Below are 26,536 nucleotides of genomic sequence, written 5' to 3' on the forward strand. Positions count from 1 at the left end.
TTATTGTTGATAATTGATATCTCCTTTTTATAAGAACCTTTTGGTTACACTTTCTATGAAGGTTGTATTTATAAGCCCTAAGCATTCATAATGTTTTATAAGGTGTCTATAAGGTGTCTGCTCATTATTACCATCAATATCTATTCACAAGTCGTCATAACCAACTTCATGATGCATTATGACAGCTAATTATGAATGATTATAATTTTAATCTGAATAATGCATTATAAATATGTCAAGATCTGCCTACTCACTTGTCAGTTTTATGATGCATCATAACTACTTTGCTTTGCTAAATGCGTATAGTGATGCATAAAGAGTTTTGACTACTACTGTAGTCCTATATCTATAGCTTTAAGTATATGTAATAAAGTTATAATAATTTATACATCTCCGTACAGCACACAATTATAAACAGCTATGCAATATCATAAGTGTTATTTGTCAGCTCTAAGTAAAGTGACAAGAATATGACCCTATTATTAACAAATATAATTAAAGGGTGCAATGAACTACGTACAGAGTCTAGCATCTTTACCCCATATGCACAATATTATAAATTACTTTGTTAATGTCATAGGTGTTATTTGTCAGCTTTAGGTAAAGTAGAGCAAATGAGGTGTTGTTATAAATAGATATCAGGTTATTATAAACAAATATGAGGCACAATGAAATGAGAGCCTGGACAGTAAAGACAAAAGGAATGCATTTAGTTCACTTTATTTTCATTAAAACCAACACACATAATCAGACTGATTATCAATGCTCTGAGCACATTACACAAACACAATGAGACAGGCCAAAAAAGTGGCACGGCATGGTCCTATATTTTGTGGTGGTGGTTATTATTGGAATAAAACTCACAATGCCACTGAAATCTATCTTGGGTCATTTTGAAAGATTGTTCGAATCAAAATAGACCTTTGGTTTAAATGAAAATAAAGTGAACTAAATGCATTCCTTTTGTCTTTACTGTCCAGGCTCTCATTTCATTGTAAGATAATAAGGTCATATTCTTGTCACTTTACTTAGAGCTGACAAATAACACTTATGATATTGCATAGCTGTTTATAATTGTGTGCTATACGGAGATGTATAAATAATTATAACTTTATTATATATACTTATAGCTATAGATATATAGGACTACAGTAGAAGTCAAAACTCTTTATGCATCACTATACGCATTTAGCAAAGCAAAGTAATTATGATGCACAGTGGCGGATTTAGCAAATTGCCCCATCCGATCTTTAAAAGAGAACGAAAAAATGTAGTCTACCGACTGAATGGTGGATAGGCAGGTAAAGCTAATCTACGGGGAAAGTAAAGGTTGGAGAGGGAGAAAAGCCCTTCCCCTTTAAACCCTGCATACACTTCTTTACTCCAAAATGAAGATGGAAAGCAGAGAACACACAAAGTGTAGCACTACACAAACTAATAGTCACAACAGCCCAACAGAGAACTCGACTCCCCACCACCACCACCTAAAAAACCCTGGTGATGGCCCTTTAATTCCCCTTTACGCCTGTTTGCTTTTCTCCCTACTCATATTATAGGCAACTTCTTGAAATAATTGTTTTAATACTTATATATTAATTGGTAGGCCTACACTTTAAATTTCTGTACTATCTTGTCATATACATTGAGGGCAGCCGTGACCCACTGGTTAGCACTCCGGACTTGTAACCGGAGGGTTGCCGGTTCTGAGCCCCGACCAGTGGGCCGTGCCTGAAATGCCCTTGAGCAAGGCACCTAACCCCTCACTGCTCCCCGAGCGCCGCCGTTGTAGCAGGCAGCTCACTGCGCCGGGATTAGTGTGTGCTTCACCTCACTGTGTGCTGTTTGTGTTTCACTAATTCACCGATTGGGTTAAATGCAGAGACCAAAATTTCCCTCACGGGATCAAAAAAGTATATATACTTCTACTTATACACCAGAACGAGCATCAGGTGGCTGAAATGCAGTCATTTCCAACCTATTCCCAACTGCTGCATCTGCTTTGCACTGCATGACATCTGATTATAATTTCACCATAGGGTAGCCTACACAATTAGGCAATGGCTATATTTTGGATATATTTAGGCTCGGCTTAAATGTCAGTGGACAGACCGACAGAATTGTTTTTTTTTAGGCTACTCCAGCCGACAGTCTGTCCTGCATTGACAACATGTTACATAGCCTAAACAAATGTTATAGGCCTAGGTTTTTCTACTTTTTTTTACTTGTATGCTCGATTTTGAACTATCTACTTTGTGAATGAAGTTGTAGCCTACTTTCCTTTGTTCAATGTGCATGTTGAACGATGCTGGCAAGCAGGTCCCTGTTTCCCTGTCATTGCTCTCGTCTTGTTTTTGCTGAACCTTCCAGTGAAGTTTTCTGAGCTGTTAGATTTATAGAACATCTACTTCCGTGTAATAACATGGGCTGATACCACATACAGTAAACCAGTCGTAACTTTTATTATCGTGGGGTAGGCTAACGCTTTGGGCGAATTCGCGATGTAGGCCTAATTCACAAACGAAACAGGCATGAGAGGGGAGATTTTCTGACGTTTCAACAACGAAACAGAGTTTGCCATCGTTGCAAGAAATAAGCAAATTTGTCGCTAGTCGCTAAATGCCATTTCTCTCGCTAGGGATGGCCAAAACTTAATCTAGCGACAGAATCGCTAAATTGTCAACACTTTCCCAGTCGTCCTTTGTGTTTATCTTTCGCGCAACGCACGTTACAGACTAGTCCATTTCATTGTGGAAGTAGGGGGTGTATGTGTAGGGACATAACCACGAACTGGACATTTTAACAACTACGTCAATGTTTTAAGTATTTCTTAATAATATTATTACAATTTACCATACTTTAGAAGCGTTCATGATGATAAGGATTTTTTTTTTTATTTTTAGGTTGATTGGGGGCCCCCCTACTAAGACTACTGGTAAGAGGCCCCAAGCAGCCGCCTTAGACCGCCTCTGATGATGCATCATAAAACTGACAAGTGAGTAGGCAGATCTTGACATATTTATAATGCATTATTCAGATTAAAATTATAATCATTCATAATTAGCTGTCATAATGCATCATGAAGTCGGTTATGACGACTTGTGAATACATATAGATGGTAATAATGAGCATTACAATGCTTTATAGACACCTTATAAAACATTATGAATGCATTCATAGGGCGTTATAAATACAACCTTCATAGAAAGCGTTACCAAACTTTTAAAAGGAAATCGCGATGGCAAAAGTAGTTCCCACTACTGACCATTTGTAAACTGTGAGCCATAGGCACAGCACTAGCCATAGGCTAGTGGAGCTGGCAAAAGAGTCTTAAAGGTGCACAATTTATAAATGAATTAAACAACATCAAATGAACAGTATTTCTTAAGAAATTAATTTTCTACAACAAAATTACTTTGTCATTTAAATGATACAAAACATTATATACATTATTTTTTTGTTGTGTGGCCCGCAGGCCAATTTTTAAAACCCAATGTGGCCCTTGAGTCAAAAAGTTTGGACACCCCTGGGCTACATGGCAGAACTTTTGTCCTATCTGTTTAGAGCCCGTTTTGCGTTCCCTTGCAAGTCAAAGGTATGGAGGTGTAACAGAGGTCGTAATTCGTCCGCCGCTCACGGCACCTCAACACACACCGGCATGGGAGTCGAAGGTTAGGGGTGTGAGGATTTTTACACGGTCAACTAGCATGCTAGCTCAGTTCGCCTCCGTTACAGAGGGAATGCAAAACATATTGGGAGGGAATGCAAAAGTATTGCGACGGAACGCAAAAGGGGCTCAAAAAATAAATCCCCACTTCCAAAAAGATAATTCCCACCATGTTCCTTCGGAGGCTCCATACGTAGGCCCATGTCAAGCATATAGATAGATAGATAGATAGATAGATAGATACTTTATTGATCCCCAAGGGAAATTCAAGGTCTCAGTATCATACAGACATGAGACATCACACACAACATGCACTTACAGCGGAAAAAGTAATAAGAAAACTCCACTGTACAATAGATACAGTAGAAGATAAACATGATACTAAAATAGGCTACTAAATATAGTGTACTATAAAAACTCAATCAAATATCAAAAATCAACAGTGTGCTTAAGGATGCTTAAGGATGATCAAGCATGACAGGGCAGGGACTGAGCCTGTAATTCAGAGTGAAGCTGAGGATGATCGCTTCCTTGTTGTCCCTGTCAAGGGTGCCATGGTCGTGGACCCCTCAACAGACACAAGCAAGATGCAATATACAGTTGAATGGGTGGGGATAGTAATATGGACATATAAGAGAATAATGTATAATGTTAAACAAAACTATGTCCGTGCAAGAATAGGTTGAGGTAAAAGGGTTACAGCCATTGGTCAAGTATTGAGTAAGGTATTAAGCATCAAGTACGGCCACAGTCCAAGAGGGAGGGAGGGGGTTGTGCAAATGTGCCAATATAGCATTTAAACAGACTATGCAGGGGGAGGGAGGGGGTTGTGCAAATGTGCTAATATAGCATGTAAACAGACTATGCAGAGAAGTCTATCTCTCCTCTACCCTGAAGTGAAGCATTGAACAGTTCAATGGCCCTGGGGACAAATGACTTCCTCAGTCTATCAGTTGTGCATGACAGTGAGCGAAGTCTCCAGCTGATCAGGCTCTTCTGCTTTACATTAGTGCTATGGAGTGGATGACATTCATTGTCCAAGTTGCTGATCAGTTTGTTCAGGGTCCTTCTGTCTGATATTGAAGTGATGCACTCCAGTTCGGCTCCCACGACAGAGCCAGCTTTCCTTACCAGCCTATCTAGTCGCCCAGCATCCTTCTTCTTTGTGCTTCCTCCCCAGCATACCACAGAAGAGGACGCTGGCAACAACAGACTGGTAAAACATCCTGAGGAGCTTACTGCAGACATTGAAGGACTGTAGCCTCCTCAGGAAGTACAGCCTGCTCTGCCCTTTCTTGTAGTGCTTCAGTATTGGCTGACCAGTCCAGTTTATTGTCCATATGGAAATTATCCAGAACCTGAACTGTAGGCCTAGGCTAATGAATAATATTGCATTGAATAATAGGCTTCAGTGGTTTTGAAAGTAACCATATCATTTCTTGATTTCACTGAGAATCCTGGGAAGTGTTATTTTTTGTAGTCCATATAAGATGTGCTTGTTTTACTAAATCATTGTGCTCTCATTTTAGATTGTGCTTTTACTAAATTGTGATTTTAGTAAATAGTGCATATTATCAATATCTTGCAATGACACCGCTGGGGATGGGTTCCTACATTTCAAATAAATGAGACAAAAACTTGATCTTTGGCCTACCACCTTTAGCCTACTCCTCATTTGCCATTCTGTTAGCCTATTATAAATTATAAAAGAATTTATTCATGATGACACAATGTTATGCTATAAATTTCATCATCTGTTTTTTTTATACAAAAAAGCTCTATAGACACCATCTGAATGGTTTGGAATACAAAATGCAGTTTGTAGAGTAACAAAATAGATGAACCCTTCAACCTTTTTCAGCGGTTATGATGGAGACACTGGACTTATAACATTGCACAGGGATGTAGTGGAGGCTAAACGCATGTAAACACAGTTTACGCATCTCCTGAATTGCGGAAATAGCGTTTACGCACCTCCAAATTGCATCTATCCACTTCTATTGCGTTTATCCACCTTTAAATAGCATACAGTTTTATAATAATTTATCATAATTACAATAAAATACAATCTTGGGTACAAAGTACAAACTAATTGTGGATGCTACTATAGCATTCATACTGCACTCCTACACACTTAATGCATGCTGCACCATAAGCAAGTGTTTGTGTTTTGCTTGTTTTTTTTTATTTCCATTTCTTTGTATCCCCTCACACTTCGGTTGAGGTGAAATATGTGTGTGTGCTTGTTGCATTTTTTTATAACTAACAGGTACAAACAGGTCATTCTTACCAAGAAACGAAGGAGGCTTCTAAGTGTTTGTGGTTGAGGAGTGTGAAGTGCAAGTGTGGCCTATGAGGGAACACCCGTGGGGTATACTACGAAGCACGTTAGACATATCTAGGCTATGTAGACATATCGAGGCTTGACAACGCCTTGACTCAGGGGTATACGTTAAGTGATACTACGATTGCAGTTATGTGATATATTTGTCAAACTAGGCTTTCAGCTCAGATCTGTCTTGGCGTTCTCGGTGTTGGGATGACGCTAATAATCGTGGAAACGTGGAGACGCACAAGACCGCCTCTATTCAAAAACAATTACTTTCGCATTCATGAGAGATTCATTTTTGTGTCTAACAAGGATACAAGGATACAAGGATACAAGGAAGTTTATTGTCACATGCATATAGTTACTGGAAGTAAGAAATGCAGTGAAATTATGTCTGGTGTCAGCCTATATGTGCATTAATGGGGGTAAAGAGTGCAGTAGAAGAGTTTAGTAGATTAAGTGGCAAGGGCTGCATAAAAAGGTGGGGAGGATTGGGATTAGGTGGGGGGCACCAACAAAGGAGCACCCAAGAGCAACAGGGGCAAGGAAAACTCCCTTACCAAGGAAGAAACCTTGGGCAGATCCACGGCTCAAGGGGGCTAACCCAACTGCCAGGGGTCTTGGTGTGTGTGTTGGGGGATGACAGGGGAGATGGGATAGTGTGCTGTGTATGTGGGGGAGAGGGCAGTGTGCAATATGTGTGTTGGGAAGCTTCCTCATGAGACAATGTGCTGTGTATTGGGGCAGGGACTTACTATTTCAAGCAGAGTACTGTATGTATGATGTATGTGAGTGATGACAGTGAAGATGTGTGTGTGTGGGGGAGGAGTGGAGCAGTGACTGTGTGTGTGTGTAGGTGTGTGTGTGGGCAGTGTGCTGTAAGTATGTTGGGGATGTGTGTTGGAGAAGCTTCCTGATGAAATAATGTGCTGTGTGTATGTAGGGGCAGGAACTCACTATTGCAAGCAGAGTACTGTATGTATGATGTATGTGAGTGATGACAGTGAAGATGTGTGTGTGGGCGGGAGGGGAGTGGAGCAGTGACTGTGTGTGTGTGTAGTGTGTGTGTGTGGGCAGTGTGCTGCTGGGGGCAGAAAGGCTAGGCAATCAAGGACATGGGTAGATGGAGGAGAAATCAAAAATAATAAATAAAAAGTTCTATGGAGATGTGCAAAAGTTGGAGAAAGTCAGATTTTTGTGTGTGTGTGTGTGTGTGTGTGTGTGTGTGTGTGTTTTGACGTGTGATGAAATAAGAAAATAAATAACCAATAACATCAAATAAATCAATTGTCATCAGTTGTTGTATGGTATACACGTCCATAGTGGGATATTTGCACGCACCGCCCTAAAGCGCATTCGAGATCCAAAATGTTAGTAGAGGCGGAGCTCCACCTGTAAAATATATGACAGAATCCTACACGTGAGATAACTTCGTTTTTAAGACAATTGATTGGTCAGTGTGCGGTAGATTACACGATTTGAGCAATAACTTAGTACATAACCTCCTCCCGACCAGGTTTGGTTGACAGCATAAGATACCATGGTGATATAGCGACACTAAAACAGATCCACTTTCGTGTCACAGCATAGCCTGGCTTTGAGCGCAACATACCTCGCTAACCCACTAATCGAGATTCGTAGTACACCCCACCAGTGATATCCTTGGTACCATCACATGGTAGCCTATAGCGATGTGGTCAGGATACACACCAGTATACTGTGGTCCACCTTACCGATGACTGGTCATGGTCCGCCTGATCACAGAATTTATAGTATACCCACCTCTTTTTTTTACCACTACACCCCTGACCACCAGCCACCAGTGTAACAGCAAGAGTTTCATTAATAATGTAAAACATAGGTCATTATAAGATTATTTAACTTGATTTATTTGGTGTTTGTAAAGTGAAATTCCACAACAGATCCAGACAGACTTGTCCAGTCATCAACACTCTCTCGACATTGTTTCTCCACAACCTGTGGAAGCCATCAGAGAAAAATAAAGACAATAAAGAAACACTAAAAAACAGAAGGTCGAAAGCACTTAAAACCATGTGTGGAGGTACAGCTGGCTAACGTACAATCAAGCCGAAAAAACAGTGTACGCTTGAGACAGCAACAGTATATTATGACTTGTGACGACAGCATCAAACAAGCATCCACAACCTCTCAGCACTCATGAATACCTCTTTTTTGGAAACATTACTTCTTCGTCATCACTTGTTTCATTTCTGCAGAGGACGAGGGTGACGCGCATACAGCATTTAAGGTTTTGGTGTCGTCAGTTCCCTGTTTTCCCCTTAGTTTTGAGCTTGTGAGCAGCAGTGTATATAAGTCCAGAGGGCTGGATTGTCACGTCCCCAAGCCTCTATACATTATTTCATAAAGTAAAAAGGCACTTCAAAAAATTGTAACAAAATCCAGTGTACTGTATTTAAACCATTCTACACTCAGAACCATGAGGAAAGGAATGCTGACAGAAGTAAAAAGAATACAAAGGACACACGCTGTATTGTATTGTGACCTTTCCAAATAGATTCCGGAGACTCGTTGTGGAGTCTCAATGTAAAAGATACAAAACATAATTCTAACAGAAGAAAATGCTAGTTTATACAGTAGCACACGACAGGCTTAAGGTGTTAATGAGGTGAAAAGGGACTCGTGGCAATATATTTCAGTCGCTCTGCACAAACTGAACTTTTTTTGCATAGGCAAGAAAATGTGTGGTTCCTAGATTATTTAATACAAAGGGTGAAAAAAAAAAAACAATTTAAAAGTCAAGAAGTAAATACAATAGAAAAAAAATGAAAAAAAGAATTGATCCTATCCACAAGGACAGAAAGTTTGACTTCTTTGAAGCAAGAAAGAAATCAGGGAAATAAAAATGCGTGAGAAGAAACTTAAAAGCAGGAGGGCTTCCAAGTCAGCAGCAGATTGTTGCGGGGCACAGGAAGGTGGGGGGATTAGGGGATTGCCCCTGTGGAATGGTATAGCCTGGGGCTGCCAGACTATCTCTCCGATAGATCAGTTTTGCTGGGATTATAGTGTGGAAACTCTCAATTAGAAAGACCTTGGCTCATTAGATTTTCAATAGGACCAATCAGCAATCTGAGGGGTGTGGTGCAGGAGATGACATCTAGACAAAATGTTGGAATTTGAAATCCAACCACCACAAAATGGCTGCTGTTAAAGAGGTTGGACACTGCAGTGTCATGTAAGGGCTCTTTAGCATGTTTGATTTTCCAACTGGCTCTGGTATGGTTCTCCTGCAGGTTATTAAGAGCTCAGTCTTTGTTACAACACTTCTACACAAGATCCAAACATTGGCAGAATAATTTTCGATCGATGCTCATTTGTGACACCCCTCGGCCAATCGCAATCCAATAGAGCGTTTCCAGACCACAATAAGTGCAGTGTAAATTTGGGTGGCAGCGCCAGGCTAGTGGAATGGTGTCGCCGTGTTCTGAGCCAAGCAGGGGATGTTCCTTCATCTCTATCTCTTTCACTCCCCCTCTTCTTCCTTTCATTCTTTCCTTCTACAGCTCAGTGTCCTGATACTTCTGTGCGTTCTGGGCATAGTAGCCCCGCCGCGTCTGCTCGGCAAGCTGCCGGCGGTACTCGTCGTCCTCCTCGCTGGGCTGGTACGGTCGCCCGTCTGCTGAGTAGGGCAGCTTGGAGGGTGGTGTCTGCGGCTCGGGCCGAGAGCTGGACCTGAACGACACAAAAGAGATCCACCAATCAATGAACCGTTCATCTGATCAAACACACTTCAATGGTCCTCGCTATTTATCTCAGGGGTCCGACTAAGTAGTGATAATGTTTGCCAAAGTCTGCCATTACATGCCAGTGCCACTCATAGGTTTGCCTCCAAGTCTGATGACTGGCTAGCCTGGGTGAACCCAGGCAAACCTGATAGAAAAATTGAATTTTCTGTGCAGGTCCATCTGGAAATGAGCCCACTGACGCGTGTGTTCAGAGTAACCAGTAGAGAAATTACACTTAACCCAATTCCAGAGACAATACACGTTCCTGGGCTTTTGGTGATTCGCAAACAGACGTCAATGGGCTCCTTTCCAGACCAACCTGCAAAGCAAATTCAAATTTGCTAACAGGTTCGTCTGGGTTCACCCAGGCTAATGACTGGCAGTCACAGAGACTCAAAATGCTACAGAGAAGGAGGAATCTGAAACTGAGACTAGCCAATAGGCCACATTTTTGCTTAGCTAGCAGCAGCTGCAGTGCTCCTGAAGAGACCATGGATCATACAGTCTACGGGCCTGTGCATGTACTGTAGGCTACTCCTGTAACTATACTCTAGCTGGTTATATGACAGTGGAAAGTATCTTACCACATGTTGCACATGAAGTTACACACAGTTACTCAATTAATGTCAGTATTAAATACAAGTGCTGTAACATTATTACACCACAGCAGGGCATGATTAGTTACATAGCCAGATGGATGTCTGGATTATATCCACCTCTCGTCCTCTGGTAGAGCCAACATTGACTGCCCAGGGAGTGTATAGCGCTTTAGAATTAGGTCTACTATAACAGATTCACTGTGAGAGGGCTGCCTCTCACACAATCACTTGTTCATTCACATTCACTCAGTCACATTCACTCACTTTATTCTGTCACTCACTTTCTTACCCAATGGGCTGCGGCCGACTGTGGTCCAACTTCTGGGACTTTATAGGGACAGCATAGATGTCTGGATGCTTCTGGGCTATCTCCATCTGAAAAAGGATGACAAATTACTAACCACCCAACAAATAAATATGCACACACACACACACACACACACACACACACACAGTATAGACAGTATACACTGTATACTTAGATACAGACAGACACACATCTGGGACAGAACCCTCACCCTGGCATTCTGTGCTTCTTGTAGCTCCAGCATCCTCTGCGCTCGGGCGAAGTGGTCCATCTTCTCGAAGGCGCGCACCTTCCCCAGGAAGGACGTGAGCGCCGGGTCCTCGGGGGTCTCCTCGGTCTGCTCACGGCCGCCCAGTGCCGGGGCCGGCCCCTGCGGTGGCAGCGGCTGGATGTCGACGACGGGCGGGCCCCGGGAGACGCGGGACGCAGAGGAAGGCCTGAGGGCGGCGGTGGGGTGCGGCGGGGGCCGTCCCATGCCGGGCGAGTCCTGACTGCGCGGGTGGTCGCTGCTTGTGGGGCTGCTGGAATGAGAGTCGTAGCCTCTGCTGGAGTCGGAGGGGCCCCGGACCGGCCCTTCGTCCCGGGGAGGGAGCTTCACCTGGAACAGCCAGAGAGTAAAACCAGAGAGTCATTTACCATACAGTACCATTTCTTCCCTCCTCTACCTTCTTCTTCTACCACTTTCTCCTCTTATCACACTTTGACTAGTGCTTATAATGCTGGCACTCTTATCCTCTAGCAATAAGGTCTCCTCAGCACTGTAGCTTGAATGTTATTCACTTGCTACTGTAGTTACTCTCCACTGGCTCCCTATAGTGGCCAGAATTAAATTGAAATCTCTCACTTTGGCCTATAGGACACTGACTGGATCTGCTTCCTGCTATCTTAATTCAATATTCCAATGATCCCAACCGCCCACTGCGGTCTTCTGATGAGCGTCTGTTGTGTGGACCAGCAATAAACACTAGGCCAAACTCAAGACTCTTTTCCTCAGTGGTTCCATGTTGGTGGAGTTGCCCAGTGCTCTCCTTTACTGTGATAGTTTTGGGTCTTTCAAGAGGGGTCTAAAGGCATATCTGTTCAACATGCACTTAGTTTATTAAGCATTTTTTATGCTTTATGATTTGTATATTATAGTATTTGTTTATTTTCATTAAGCTGTTGATTGAATTAAAATTGTTGTTCATTATTGCTATTCTCCTTAATGTAGTCTTACCAACTTTTTAAATTGTTTACTGTTAAATTTAACTACAGTATTGTATTGTTGTTATTTGTATTGTTATGTGTCGCTTTAGACAAAAGTGTCTGCTAAATGAATATACGTTTCACTATTCCTCTAGCATCTCCAGCTATTAGAGATCATACAACAGATACTTTATAGTTACACTGTGGCTTGAATGATACTCTTCATTTGTAATTCGCTTTGGATACAAGCATCAGCTAAATCAATAAATGTAAATGTTATGTAAATGTCAAGAAACACAACTGACAACAGTAATAAAGGCTACCATTGGAATCTTGTATGAACTTACTGATTCTTTCTAAAACCAAGAACACATTTAACCAAAACAGGCATTTATTTTCCTTTCAGTCTATGACACGTAGTCAGTGATGCTAAAGATGGAGGAATTTAGACAGAATAGTGTCCTGTCACTATTCTCGACATCGCAACCATGTAATTTCCTCTTGATGTAAAGTGCAGTCTCTGGGCTACACTCGGTGAAAACAAAAAACACATGATTGTATTTGTTCATTGAACTATTCTGATAAGGTAGATAGAATGGCAAAAGTGTTACAGTCTGAAGTTGACAGCTGGATTAACTGTCTCACATACATACATACATCCAGCTGACTCATAGAAAAATGACCCAACGAAATGGGCAAATATTTGGCCTGTGTCATTTTTTAACTCACAGTTAAAAAAAAAAAGTGTCCTTTCGTTTTTCAGTTGTCCTTGTTTTCAGAGAGTTGACCCAAACCGGAAGTGGTAGCGATGTCTAGAATAAGCACAGTGGCAGTCCTGGGGTGGAGAGTAAAGCACTGGTTCCCCAATCCACTAGCACTGTAAGATATTATCTGTGCTACCTACACCAAGAACTGCCACTGTGTATTTATCTACCTGATGCCAAACCTTACACTAGGTTCTTGTATTATAATCTAGAGTGACTTATTGGAGACAAATACATCTCTATGGGTAAAACAGCAGCACACGGATCAGCACAAGGCTAGGTGCCACTCTAGAACAGGTTCTCTATGGCAACATAGTCTTTGGGTTCTAAAGAGGTACCGGTGTGTTCCACAGAGCTGCAGTGAGATGAGTCAGACCCCGCAGGGACCGGCTTCCTCCAGAGGAACCTGTTCTTCTTCTTAGAACAGCAGCAATGACAAGAAGTAAACAAACAAACAAAACAAACATTTTCAAGAGATACTAGTGTTTAAACACACAGCACAATGAGCCGTTCTATGAACCTTATGGAGACGTGATAGAGTTCCGCATCTTCCTCTACCACGCACAGCTCTGTGCAGCTACATCTGCTGGACCAGATGGTGGCCCATGGAGGTCACTTCACAGGAGCAGCCCAGGCTGTGGACCTTCTGAGTGTGTAGGAGTGCAGGTGTGTGCGTGCGTGGGTGGATGCGCCGAATGTTCCCCCTACTCCCACTCCTCCTATCTCCCTCTCCACAGGTTGGACACAGTTAATTAAGCCCACCACAGGCTCTGTGATTGCCTAATGGAGTGTGCCTGAGTGGGAGCTGGGATGGGTCTGAAACATCTGATGCTGTGGGTCCAGGTGGGAGGAACCAGGACACGCATGGGACAAAGGCAGATGTGGAAGGAGGGGGAGGAGAAGGGGGAGGAGGGATTGCTCTGCGTGGGCTCACCTTAGGGGGCTCGGGTAGGAAAGTGGACATGGGGGGGGGGGGGTCGCTGTTGAGTACCTCCCTGCTCCCCACCCTCCTGACGCGGCTGCGGATCTCAGGGCTACACCGGCGCAGGATCTGAGAGGCACAGGGAGAGGGGGTGGATGGAGAGAGGAGAGGAGAGGAGACGGTGAACAGGAGAAGATGTGCAGCAAAGGAGAGGAAGAGGGCAGGAGAGGGCAACTTGCTTTCGGTTTGACACATCTGCTGTGTCTTCCTTTTTAAGGTCAACGCTGCTAAAAAATTGAGATGTCAACACTGTCTCAGCTAAAATATCAATACTGTCAGACTCTCTTCCCGTACATTTCTCTCCAAAACAAGTGAACCACAGGAGGGCCTCACTCTGTAACCCTTTCCAGAGATGGAGAAATAGTAAGCACAGTTTATTGCATGACACTCAAAGGGCCCTAATTGAAATGCTGGGAAAAGTGCTAAGTCTAAAGTCTAACTAAAGCGTGCTTATTTACTATGCAAAACCTATTTGCAAATGTAATACCATGAGAAAGATCCTTAGCACAAACATTTGTGGGTCAGCTAAAAGCCACATGATACCATTAGTTCATGCATGAGAACTTTGCTAGACTGACTTTGCAATTTGCCAAGCATTCATTTTATTTGATTTTTTTTGTGCTGAAAATGAGTCTCCACTGCCTTTCACCCCTTAAAAAATGAAAGCGCGGTTAGAAAGCTGTCCCAGCATGACCCACACCTCTGTAGGGGGCTTTTAAGGTCTCCCATGTGGTATGCACTTAGGCGTGAACGCAGTATGTCATAACCATTTCTGCCGTTGATGCAGGGGAAGGAAGGGTTTGGTCACAGGAAGACGCGGGGGGTCAAACACAGTTCCAGTTCCGTCGCTGCAACTGGGCAGTAGTGGAGAGTCAGAGTCAGAGACTGTGTTTGCCAGGGCATGTTTGTTCTTTTAAAACTCCAAACACTGCAGTTAATGAAATAAGTATGGTGTAGCAATGCTGCTGGCTGCAGATTTGATGATACTGTATGACACAAAGGGACATCCAACAGTGGAGGGTAACACCCATAGAGGAGTAGAGCTCGACTGCAACTCACTCTTAAAAATTAAAAGTACACTTAGCAAGCTGTCACAGCACCATCTGCACCCCTGTGTGGGCTTTTAAGGTTGGCCATCCCAGGTTGTGCACTATAGATGTGAATGCGTAATAAACTCAGGTGGGAACTATTTTTGGAGTCGCTCAACACTGCCGAGAGGGGGGTCTGCTACCACAGGACTACAGAGAGGTCAGACACAGTTCCTGGATAGCTTAAACTGGGCAGTGGATAGAGGGGTGAGTCAGAGAGTATGTGTGTATGAGTCAGTGTATGTGTGTGTGTGTGTGTGTGTGTGTGTGTGTGTGTGTGTGTGTGTGTATCAAAGTACCGTATGTCTGTTGGCTTTTAAAAGTCAATGTTTAAATATCCAAAATAGAATGAAGTCACTCTTCTACTAAATTCATGGATCAGTATGGGGCAGCATCAAATTATATATTTATGAACATCCAACTGTGCATAGTACTATCCCTGTGTAAACCCTCCCTCCAAAAGACATACTTAATATGAGACCTCCTACAGTAACTGCAATAATCAAATTGAACTGTAGAGGGCAGAAGCATTACTTCTTAGCATCAGCAGATGATCCAAGCCTCATTTCTCCTATGAACATGTCACTGTCCATTGAGCTAGCAACAGTTGAGTACATTCATTATTAACATAAATGCAAAGTTATAAAATGTATATGGAATGTTTGTTTCTGTGTGTATGTGGTGTGTACTTGCATTTAAGTGTGTTATGTGTGTATGTGTGTATACATTTGCAAATTGGTTTGGATTTGGTGTCTGTCAGCTCTATGCTAACCAGGGTCTGTCTGTGTGTGTGTGTGTGTGTGTGTGTGTGTGTGTGTGTGTGTGTGTGTGTGTGTGTGTGTGTGTGTGTGTGTCTAACCTCCTCTGGCATGACGGGCTCAGAGGAGCGGCTGATGGCCGACCCATGCAGCAGGCTGCTCTGCAGCAGCGTTTCGCCCTCGGGCTCGTTGTCCGTGTATACGCCGCCCTCGTCCGCCGTGTCCTCATAATCGCTGGCCAGCCGGCTGTCTGCGCTCAGGTAGTCGGCACTCATGGCCGACAGGTACGACATGCGGTCGTCATGGAGGTCAAGGTCCGCCTCCGTCCCGTCCAGCTAAAAGAGACACATGATGGATCTTTGTACAGAGAGGAGTGAACGAAGAAGAAGAAGAAGAAGAAGAAGAAGAAGAAGAAGAAGTAGAAGAAAAAGAAGAAGTAGAAGAAGCAGTAGTAGAAAAAGAGGACAAAGAAGGAGAAAGGAGTAGGAGAAAGAGAAGAAGAAGAAGAAGAAGAAGAAGAAGAGAAAGAAGAAGATGAAGAAGTAGAAGAAAAAGAAGAAGTAGAAGTAGAAGAAGTAGTAGTAGAAAAAGAGGACAAAGAAGGAGAAAGAGAAGAAGTAGAAGAAGAAGAAGAAGAAAAACAAAAAGAAAAAGGAAGAACCAAGCTGTAGAGTGGAGCCACCAAAGAAAGGATGAAACACTATAAGAGCATGCCCAGAATGACAGCTACTACAAGTCACTGCACTAAGAGTAGGAGAGAAAAAACAGGACTAGGAAAAGAAACTGGAGGAATGACTACTATGACTCTCTTTGAATGACAGGCATTAAAGAGTACTCTAGGATTACCAAAGTATAGGATGTCAGAGAAAGTTAAGAAAAAGTTACAGGAAGTCTTGAATGACAAGAAATGCAAAGACGAAAGGTTGTGGTGCTGTGTGTGTATGATACTGTTTTTCTATATGTATAGTATACTGTATGTGTGTCCATTAGTCCCTTACCATCATTTATGAACTGCTATGATTGACATACATCAGAACATTTATTGAATCTGGTGACCAAGTATGATATTGTGTGTGTGTGTGTGTGTGTTTGTTTGTGTGTGTTTGTTTGTGTGTGTGTGTGTGTGTGTGTGTGGGGGTTGAGAAGAGAAGGCGCTGTGTCTGAGCACTGTGTTTACCTTCCCCTCTGAGACCCAGACCGCCTGAGTTTGCTGCTCCCTGATGGAGTCTTTCACGCTGCCGTACCAGGCGTCGTTCGCCGAGTTTAAGTCAATGGTGGCTGTGGAGGCAACGAGGCCACATAGAGCCCGAAGAAAGATTGTAGGGTAGATGTGAGGAGGGCAGAGATAGGAAGGGATAGAGAGAAGGATAACACAGAGGAACATTTAGATCATCATGGGTCACCATCACAGAGAGAACAACTGCATAATAATGTTGTACCACAGTCAACAGCTCGCTGTGTAAGAAGTTCAACATATGGTCTTTGGTGAAATTCAGTTCACAAAGTTCATTCACAAAGAAAATTACTTTGCAATTCATGTTAGTGTAATATTTTTCCACCTGGACAAAAACATGAATCATGAAAACAAGATGACAGAACATTATAGGTTTCTTAAAACCTAAAATGATAAAAGACTCTTTGTAGTCCATAGTTTTAAAAAGTCTGAAGCTTATGGAGTGTAGAAATTTGAAAAATGTTGCAGCCCATTGCAAATGAAGTGGGAACCACTCCACTCTATTCATCCCTGTCCAGGACTGACCGGTGAAGAGGTGCGAGCAGGTTTTCCTGAGCTTGACCGCCTGGTCGAACAGCTTGCGGGCACTGCGGTTGGAGTTGGGAATGATCCTCTGTCGCATGGTCTTGACGCCCTGCTTGGAGTCGGGGTTGAAGAAGATGACGATGGGATACCACTGGGTGTAGTTGAGCGTGTCCACTGCCTTGGGCGTCACGTCCAACAGAGCGTGCTTGTCCTGGTTGGGGGCATTAGAGAGGCAAGCAGATTACAAACATTACCAGTCGGTTTCCTGAACATGGATTAAGACTAGTCTAAAGACTACACTAAAAGAAAATTTCAATTAAAATCTCCCCTGAAAAAAAGCTTTTAATCTACAACTAGGCCTAATCCGTGAATGGAAAACTGGCTGTCTTTACATCTTCATGTTGCAATTATATCAATTATCCAGGGACTTCTCAGGTTCTGTCAACAGACATTCTGCGTTTGTCTTCCTTTTTCTGCTGTAGTAATGCCGAAAGCACTGCGCTCAGTTCTACAAACGAAGCTGTTTAACAACTCTGCCCTTTGATTGCAGCATGTTTGCATGTATGCTAAAGCACGGCCCTGTTGACCTGCGTCCAGGTGAGCTTGTGCATGTCCATGTGTCCATGCAGGTGGTAAATGCTGTGTGTGTCAGTGGATGTACAGTATGTATGTGTATGCATACATATGTATGTTTGTGTTTAAGTCTGTGAGCATGTCCGTGTGTGTATGTGTGTGTGTTTGTGTGTGTGTGTGTGTGTGTGTGTGTGTGTGTGTGTGTGTGTGTGTGTGTGTGTGTGTGTCTGTGCAAGTGCTTGTACACGTGTATGTGTGTGTGTGCGTATGGTATGTGTTACCTGCTCTATGATTTGCCTGATGGTGTTCAGGCGTACCACCCCAGATGACTTCTCTGAGCCGGCGTCTTTGGGCTCGGTTTCTATGAGAGGAGATGGAGCACAGAGCAGGCAGAGAGAAATGCAGCCCCACTCACTTCATGAGTAATTCAACACAGCAGAGGCAACCCAAGACACAATCGCCCACTGTCACCCAGCCAAATCACTCATGGAGCCAACGTCGCAAGCAAGACAGTAACCTGAATATGGCAAGGATATTTCTAATCATCTGCTTTTAGCTTTAGTACTTTAAGCACCTATAGCTTTACAGTCACACTGAAAAGAGCTAAGTGCAACTCAGTTTTAACGTGTTGAAGATGTCCTTTGGAAGAATAACAATAACATGTGTGTGGATACATGCAAGTTCAGAAAACTGTTACATTCTAATTGCAAAGGTAGGTTTCCAAGGATGTCATGAGGCATTTAATATTTCTCTGGTCTCTAAAAGGCAGACATAAGGCAAACCTTATTAGCTTTTAAACAGGAAGGAAACCAATTTTGCTAGTGGAGCTTTGATACAAAACTTGTGGTCTCAAAATTTACTGGAATACATTTATTCATTCAAGAAAGCCATCTGTGGTCCGTGTCTAACTACATTACGGTTGTAAATCTGTATCCTATACTCTCAGGCAGATGAATGCACCCATATCCATCAAGTCAGACAGAAAAAATATTTGGTCATGTGAATGAACAAAGATGTGATTCAGAGGGGATGTGGTGAGGAAATGACTTGTAGAGAGGTGGGACTCATCCCACAGCACCATTCAGATATTAATGAGGAAGCTCCTACTCCCACTTCCTCATCCCCTCCCAAAACATGATTTGTATTTCCTAACCTCTGTCTAAGGCATTGTTTACATGATTGCCCCTAGCCAATATTGTTCTTCAGTAAGGACAAACACTAACACTGTTGATGGGAGAAACAAATGAGGAGAGTGGACAGAATGTTAAGGGGCACCTGTAATCAAGGCATGTCGCTGATGATAGAGAGTTCTACAGAAATAAAAAATGTTACTTACTGGCAACAACAAACTGGTCTGGGAGCTCAGAAGCCAGTTTATCACTGGCAGCATCAGCGATGGGCCCGAACAGCACCACAGGTCTCCTGAAACCAGCTGAGAGATGATAGAGAGCGAGCGAGAGAGGTAAAGAGAGGGAGGGAGGGTTTATGAAAAGTGATAGGTGTACAGTCAGCTATAAAGGGAAAAAACCTTCTAAATTGCCCTAGACATAAAAACCAGTGTATAACATCTAATAAAAACTGTCCATTCGTGTCACTTAAACGGTCAGCTTAAACCATGAAACCATGAAATGCTGAGCGACTGGAAATAAAAGTTTGCTTCACAGTTTACTTGATTAATGAACAGCACAGATTTGTACTTTATAGATTATTTACCATTACACATAGAGAGAGAGAGAGAGAGAGAGCGAGAGAGATGGCTATGAGACAGATGCAGCCCTCTGTGAGCAGTTAGCCCAGTGGAGGAGGGCTGTTAATTCTTTAATCAATACGGGCCATCCGCGAGCACGTTATACTGATGTGTTTGCTGTCTGAAACTATCTTTTACGATAGCAAAGTGCTGCCCTGTACACTTGCTGCCTCATTGCTCTTCACAGCTCTCTGACTCTCTCAGACTCTGTGGCCTCTCTCTCTCTCTCTCTCTCTTTCTCTCTCTCTTTCTCTCTCTCTTTCTCTCTCTCTGTCCTTCTCTTCTTCTGTATTTCTTTCTCTCTCCATCTCTCTCTTTCCTTCCTCCTTCACTCCTTCCTCCCCTCTCTCAGTCTCCTTTTCAGAAATGTTTGCTGCCTTCACGGTCCTGACTCTTTACAACTCTTTGTCCCGGCTTTGCTCTCTGCATCTGTCTGTCAATGTCTGTACTATCTGTCTGTTAACGTTAAGCTCCATCTCCTCTCTCTGAATGTGCTTGTGTGAGCAGAGGGCGTCCCCGTCTCCAAACATCTCCACTTAGCACTACGGCCTGCTGTGGAGGAGTGAAGTGAAGCACTGTCTTCCTCTGGCTGACTTTTACTGCCCACTCTTTCTCAGTTTTACTTTATAAGCATAACAAAATAGCATCAAATAAAATCTCATTTTAAAAGCATCTAATATTCAAAATGAATTGTGTGCCTTGGTATACCGTAATTTCACAACTATTAGCCGCGGTTTATACATTGATTTTGCAAAATTTCTTCAGCTATGAGGTTACTACACGGGGGCAGTTAATATGGTATTAATATGTTTTAGTTTTTTTAACTTGCATAAAACACTGTCCTGCGGCTTATTTACAATGTGGCTAATACACAGGACATTTCTGTATACATATTATTATAAGTATTATATGTATTATTACATATATAATGAATATTCATTTTGGATGTATTTTTGTATTGTGTATTGCCCTCTGTCTCTGCCCCTTACCCTCTCTCAGCACCACCCTCTCATAGGCGGGGAAGCGCGTGCTGACGGGGGTGGAGGTCAGGTCCTCGCGGCTCTTGCGCAGGTCCTTCTTCTTGGCCGCCCGCTGGCCACGCAGACGCCAGAAGTCTGCCCGATCACTGCCTGTCGCCCGGCACGAGTTCTGCACGCTGGCCATCTGATCAGCTCTGTGGAGGGGGTATGAAAGAGAGAGAGGGGGGAGGAATGAGAGGGAGAGAGACAAGTAGCTCATTAAAAGACTCTGGAACACTAACTGCCCCACTCCTCTCTGGTTCATCACTATTTCACTTGAATGCAGGTGTGGTGGAGCAGCAGTAGCCACCTGATAACCAAATGATAATTAGCCGGTCCGGGTTCCATTCCAGAACTCGCTGTTACGACTCCAAGTCACTTTGGATAAAAATGTCTGCTAAACACCAGTCTTGACTTTAACTTTAATTACCAGCAGCCAGACCAATGGATACCTTGTCTTAGCTGAATTACTGAAGCTAAGCAGGTGTGGGCCTGGTTAGTACTTGGATGGGAGACCTCCTTGGAAAACTAGGTTGCTGCTGGAAGTGGTGTTGGTGGGTGGCCAGTAGGTGGCACTCTTCCCTCCGGCCAAAAAAGATCGATCCCAATGCCCCAGTGCCGTGACAGGGACACTGCACTGTAGGAGATGCCATCCTTTGGATTAGACGTTAAACCGAGGTCCTGACTCACTGTGGTCATTAAAGATCCCATGGCACTTATCGCAAAGAGTAGGGGGTTCCCTGGTGTCCTGGCTAAATTCCCAACTTGGCTCATTCAATCTGGCCCCCTAATCATCCCCCACTGTAATTGGCTCATTCACTCCCTCAAGCTGGTGTGTGGTGAGCGTTCTGGCGCATAATGGCTGCTGTGCATCACCCAGGTGGGTGCTACACATTGGTGGTGGTTACTAGTGAGGTCCCCCATCCATGTGACGCGCTTTGAGTATCGAGAAAAGCGCTATATAAATGTAAGGTGTTGTTATTACTGCCGTTATATTATTCTCCTCTACTTTGACAACACTGTATGCATGTGTCATGCAAAACAGTGACTCCGAATTAAACTAAACGGAACAAATAACAAAGAACAGAAAACAAGACACGGGCAGAAGGAGTAAACCACAGAAAGACCCAGAGTGGCTCAGGGGAGAGAGTTCAGTCTCCCCTCAGCAGCGCTAATGAAATGTAATGGCGGCCGCTCTCAAACACTCTGCTCCCTCCCTGTTGATTTAATATGTCAGGGATTAATGTGGGCTTTATCCAAGCCTGGTACTTCTCACTCCCTTTGGACACTCATCTACATTCTTCCTACTAATTTGGCCCTAAGATTCAATCCTGTGCCACAAACACCACAATATACACAGGAGGGAACACAACATGTCCAGCAGGGATCAGCCTTGATGGATGTGTGGGTGCACTGTGAAGCATCAGTGCCAGTTTATATTATGTGTACTGTGTACTCACATAAGCACTGAATAAATCCATGCACTTTAATATGTTGTTATCACCCGGAGAGAAGAAATACTCTTTTCTGATTGGCTGTATAGGACACCTATGAAGTAAATCTGGTAAAAAAAGTTTAATCACCGTTCCATATCAATGCTTATGAATGGTAACTATAACAACCATAGTAGGACAACGGTTGAGCCTGGAGGCAGGCTTCGCAACAATGGAATCAACTGTAAACAAGCTAACTGTCCATGGTATTGCTGTTATAAGGCCAACGAAAATTGTACAACAAGCTGAACTACTGGGCTTCTTTTTAAATGGAACCGTGTGTTTCCTTTGCGTGCTATAAAGGCATGACTTTACAGTGGCAACCGGGTGATAAGCCGGATAACGGCCTTTGAGGTGTGTCCAGTTATACGGAATTAATGGACTCAGGTGGCGCGCTGCGCGTCGGGGAGTTCTTTGCCCCTCGGCCTCGTCCATTAATTCCGTATAACAGGACACCTCGGCGGCCGTTATCCCTTACTTATACATTTTAATACATTTTAAACCTACACCATACTGTGGATCTCATCTACGGAGCCCAGGAGGTGTCATTGCAAGATATTTTTGTGTATCGAGAGAATGTGCACACGTTTTACTAAATTGTGCACTCATTTTACTAAATTGTGCTCTCAATTTAGTAAATTGTGCTATCAATTTAGTAAAATGTGCACACAATTTAGTAAAATAAGTGCACATTTTCTGGATATATACCAAAAAATATCTTGCAATGACACCTCCTGGGCTCTGTACTAATCCAACCCAAAAGAACAAGCATATTGTCAAGTTAAGTCCTTGAGTACAACTAATATAAAGTGTGCTAAAGCATCTGCTAGTAATCTCATTTTTAGAGTAGTTCTGAGAGGTTTGAGTGTAACCCCAGGTCACCTGCTCTTATTGGGGATGATGCCCTTCTCCAGCAGCTGGTGGTCCTTGCCCATGCGGACGGCCAGCCAGTTGCCCAGCTTGCCATCGTACAGTGTGTCCACCACCTTGAAGATCTGGCCGCGGCGGAAGGCCAGACTCTGGGGCACTTCCTTCTCGTACTCAAAGTGGGTCCGGATGAAGAATGAGTCCCCGCGGCCAGACACCAGGATGTCGTCGTAAACTGGGGCATGACGCACAAAGATGGAGAGATAGAGAGGAGATAAAGGGAGAGAGAGAGACACACACACACACACACTGAGTTCAGCCACCCCTAGTTTATCATCCTATTTTACACCCATGACTTCAAATATATGGAGTGGAGAGAGATGTTTATCACCATGTATCTATGGAGACAACTCCAGGTCAATTTGGGCTAAATTATAGAATAATAACAAAAAGAATAATGTTTACTGCATTTGAAATTTCTCTATTTAATGTTTTATGAGGGCAGAGCGTAAATTAGTGGTTGTCATTCAACAGTGATTGGAAATGGTTCCCTCATGTTGTGGGCATGTTTAAAGAGTAAAAGCAGCCTGAATTGTGCTCCCATCAGAAGCGTAAGTGGCAAATTATCCCCAGATGTGCTCTCTCATCACGAAGCACTGCAGTCTTGTCTGACTCTGCATGGCTCTAAAAGACTTTAAAGACAGCAGAAGAATGGAAGCACCAAGTAAGCAAGCCAGCAAATGAACTCATTGTGACAGGGAACAATCAGACCTTAACTGGGGTGACGACAATTAAACTGACTGGAGGGCTGACGGAGATGGATTTAGCTTGTCACCGTCTCAACGCTGGGAGTGCGTCAAAGCTGGGCCTTGGCGATACGGTTAGCACGTGCTGCCGCGGCGACCGAAGTGTCCAACGGAGGCCCTTTATGTGGGTCAGACTGTTCGTACGCAGACCCACTTCACTAATCACTCGTCACTCATATGCAACTGCCAACCACCCCCCCCCCCAGTGTCATGGTAAGACCCCAGCAGAGCCTCTGGCTACCAGGACACTGATTTAGTTCACACAGAGAGATAGAGGGATAGAGAAGGATGGAGGGAGAGTGGGAAGAACGCAGGGTGGGTAAGCGGAGAGAAGAGGAGAGGTGAAGATTAAGTATGTGTTTGTGTATATGTGAGCAAGATGAGTTGGCTGAAGATGAGGGGGGAGAGTGAGAAAGAGAGAGAAAGAGAGGGAGAAGTAAGAAACAGAGAGAGAATGAAAAGAAAAAGAGAGGGAGGGCAAGAGAGAGCAGAGATAGAGAGATGGGAAGAGAGAGACAGAGCAGGGAGAGAGGCATGGAAAAAGGAAGAGAGAAAGAGAGAGTGTGTGACAGCAGAGGTCAGGCCAGCTTGTCCCCCTGTCCCAGTCTGGCTCATTCCTGACGAGAGAGAGGGAGGAGAGAGGGAGAGAGGGAGGAGAGAGGGAAAGAGGGAGAGAGAGGGAAAGAGGGAGAGAAAGAGAGGAGAGAGGGAGAGAGAGAGGGCAGGAAGGAGAGAGAGGAGAGTGGAGGCCAAGGGATTTGGTGGGTTTCCAAATTCAATACCAGCTCACCCTCCACGACCCAGATGCTTACTTCACACTATCTGACTTGCTAATGGATTGCTCCACCCACCCAACACATACACACACACACACACACACACACACACCCCTCACCAACAGATGCAGATGAGCCTGCTAACACTGTCAAACACTGTTCACCAGCACAGATGAGCACTCACTCACGCACACAAACAGACAGACCAGACAGACTGCCCCACAGCCACGACACACACACACACACACACACACACACACACACACACACACACACACACACACACACACATACAAACAACACAGTATAATGCACTAATAGATGTATGCATGTGTGTCTATGGAAATGAGTGTGTGTGTGTATGACAGACAGAGGTGGTGGTGGTGGGCTGTGCCTGTATGTGAAAGAGAGAGGGACAGAGAGAGAAAGAAAGAGAGAGAGAACATGTGCAGTACTTAAATATAGACTCACATAAACACATACTCATACGTATGTGTATGTGTTTATGTGTGAGTCTGTATTTAAGTACTGCACATGATTTGTGCTTATACTTGTGTGTTATATGACTCAATCCTCAGATCCAACGTGTCCATGTAGAGATTCCAAACACTCGCACGCAGACCACAAACACTCGTACACTCACCTCTGTGGCCGCCCTCAGCCTTCGACATGCTGTTCAATTGAGGAATGATTCACAGCCCCCTAACGCATCCTACACTGACGGGACACAACACCCTTCACCAAAATAACCCTCTGCAAGCTCCTCTGAGCAGCAACACAGACAGCAAAACTGCTGGCAACAACAACCAACAAAAGAGCTAAATGATCAGGAAGCAGGTAAGGTTATAGAGGAGGAAGTGTCTAGAGATAAATCTCCTGGAGAGGCAGCTTCTGCTCTTCCTCCTCCTCCTCTTCCTCCTCCTCCTCCCTGTCTTCCTCTTGCTTGGTCTCACCGTCAGATTTGTTCTGCGCCAGGATGGTCACGTTGTCTCCCTTAGGGATCTCCAGCAGGAACAGCACGGCCTCCTCGCGCACGATGCCCCGAAAGTCCACATTATTCACCTATGGAGGAACGGTAGGTACACACACAGACAAACACACACACACAAACACAAACACAAACATACGCGCGCGCACACACACACACACACACAGACAATGTTAATGTATAAATTCCTGAATTCAATACATATAAAAACATACAGATATAATTACACATGCACATACATAATACATATATCTATTGTACATACTCAAAGAAAACAGAGCACACACATAGATATGCACAAACAAAGATACACAAACACAAAAAGCACACACATAGATATGCACAAACAAAGATACACAAACACAAAAAGCACACACATAGATATGCACAAACAAAGATACACAAACACAAAAAGCACAGTAAATATGCAGGCCAACACCCAAATACTCTTCTACAGTCTGTCAAACAGACGAAAAACAAAACCACACACACACACACACACACACACACACACACACACACACACACACACACACACACACACACACACATACACACACATAAACAGGGGAAATGAGAACATGTCACAGAGTAATGATTCATGTAGATGTGCTTGAGGGAGGGGAACTCGAGGATGCACACCCAAACCGAGAGCATGTGAGTTCCCCAGGCAGCCGAGGAAGATTCGTGTTCCTGGGGGCAACAGGCCGTGGCAGTGATGCTGCAGGAGGGGCAGCGGCGTAATTCAGCTACAACTTAGCGCATTGAATTAAACTGCCCTTTCCCTTTGACTAATGTAGGGTTTCTCAACGGGGGCGTTCGTACTACCTAGGGGGGCACTGGGATGAGGTTTTTTTTACATTTTAAACTTTCATGGTTTTCACATATTTTTGGTGCAAAAATAGGCTACCTGAAATAAATAGGCTATTTTCATTCATGGGTTTCTAACCCCTCTACCGTCCCAGCTACATTTTACTGTTTATCTATGCTCAGTGGTCATACAGTGCAGTTCGTGCCTGCACACGCCCGGACTCACGTTCCCCAGCCCCAGCAATCGTCATCTCTATA

General features: G+C 43.7%; 1 protein-coding gene and 1 long non-coding RNA gene across 12 annotated transcripts in view; one reads left to right on the forward strand and one right to left on the reverse strand.

Moving 5' to 3' along the window:
* LOC125294500 overlaps nucleotides 1–10,987 on the forward strand; it is a 12,077-nt gene extending 1,090 nt beyond the window's left edge. Inside the window, exons 2-3 of the long non-coding RNA XR_007193535.1 lie at nucleotides 2,901–2,992; nucleotides 10,899–10,987. This is a non-coding gene — a long non-coding RNA (uncharacterized LOC125294500). The remainder of the gene's footprint in view (nucleotides 1–2,900; nucleotides 2,993–10,898) is intronic.
* Nucleotides 7,862–26,536, reverse strand: part of LOC125294496 (tight junction protein ZO-2-like) — an 88,378-nt gene continuing 69,703 nt past the window's right edge. For 9 of the 11 annotated variants that reach the window (XM_048243306.1, XM_048243305.1, XM_048243298.1 and 6 more), the window contains 12 exons: nucleotides 25,434–25,542; nucleotides 22,914–23,133; nucleotides 20,509–20,693; nucleotides 19,109–19,204; nucleotides 18,054–18,133; nucleotides 17,200–17,410; nucleotides 16,618–16,718; nucleotides 15,542–15,775; nucleotides 13,547–13,663; nucleotides 10,875–11,261; nucleotides 10,646–10,731; nucleotides 7,862–9,704 (listed from right to left, as the gene is read on the reverse strand). In XM_048243306.1, the coding sequence (XP_048099263.1) occupies nucleotides 9,530–9,704; nucleotides 10,646–10,731; nucleotides 10,875–11,261; nucleotides 13,547–13,663; nucleotides 15,542–15,775; nucleotides 16,618–16,718; nucleotides 17,200–17,410; nucleotides 18,054–18,133; nucleotides 19,109–19,204; nucleotides 20,509–20,693; nucleotides 22,914–23,133; nucleotides 25,434–25,542 (2,001 nt within the window). In that variant the 3' untranslated portion in view covers nucleotides 7,862–9,529. Of the gene's footprint in view, nucleotides 9,705–10,637; nucleotides 10,732–10,874; nucleotides 13,030–13,546; nucleotides 13,664–15,541; nucleotides 15,776–16,617; nucleotides 16,719–17,199; nucleotides 17,411–18,053; nucleotides 18,134–19,108; nucleotides 19,205–20,508; nucleotides 20,694–22,913; nucleotides 23,134–25,433; nucleotides 25,543–26,536 lie in introns of those variants that run through there. The other 2 variants (XM_048243302.1, XM_048243308.1) reach the window with 2 other exon arrangements.

The sequence above is a fragment of the Alosa alosa genome, chromosome 5, assembly GCF_017589495.1.
Source record: "Alosa alosa isolate M-15738 ecotype Scorff River chromosome 5, AALO_Geno_1.1, whole genome shotgun sequence".
Classification (NCBI taxonomy): Eukaryota; Metazoa; Chordata; class Actinopteri; order Clupeiformes; family Clupeidae; genus Alosa; species Alosa alosa.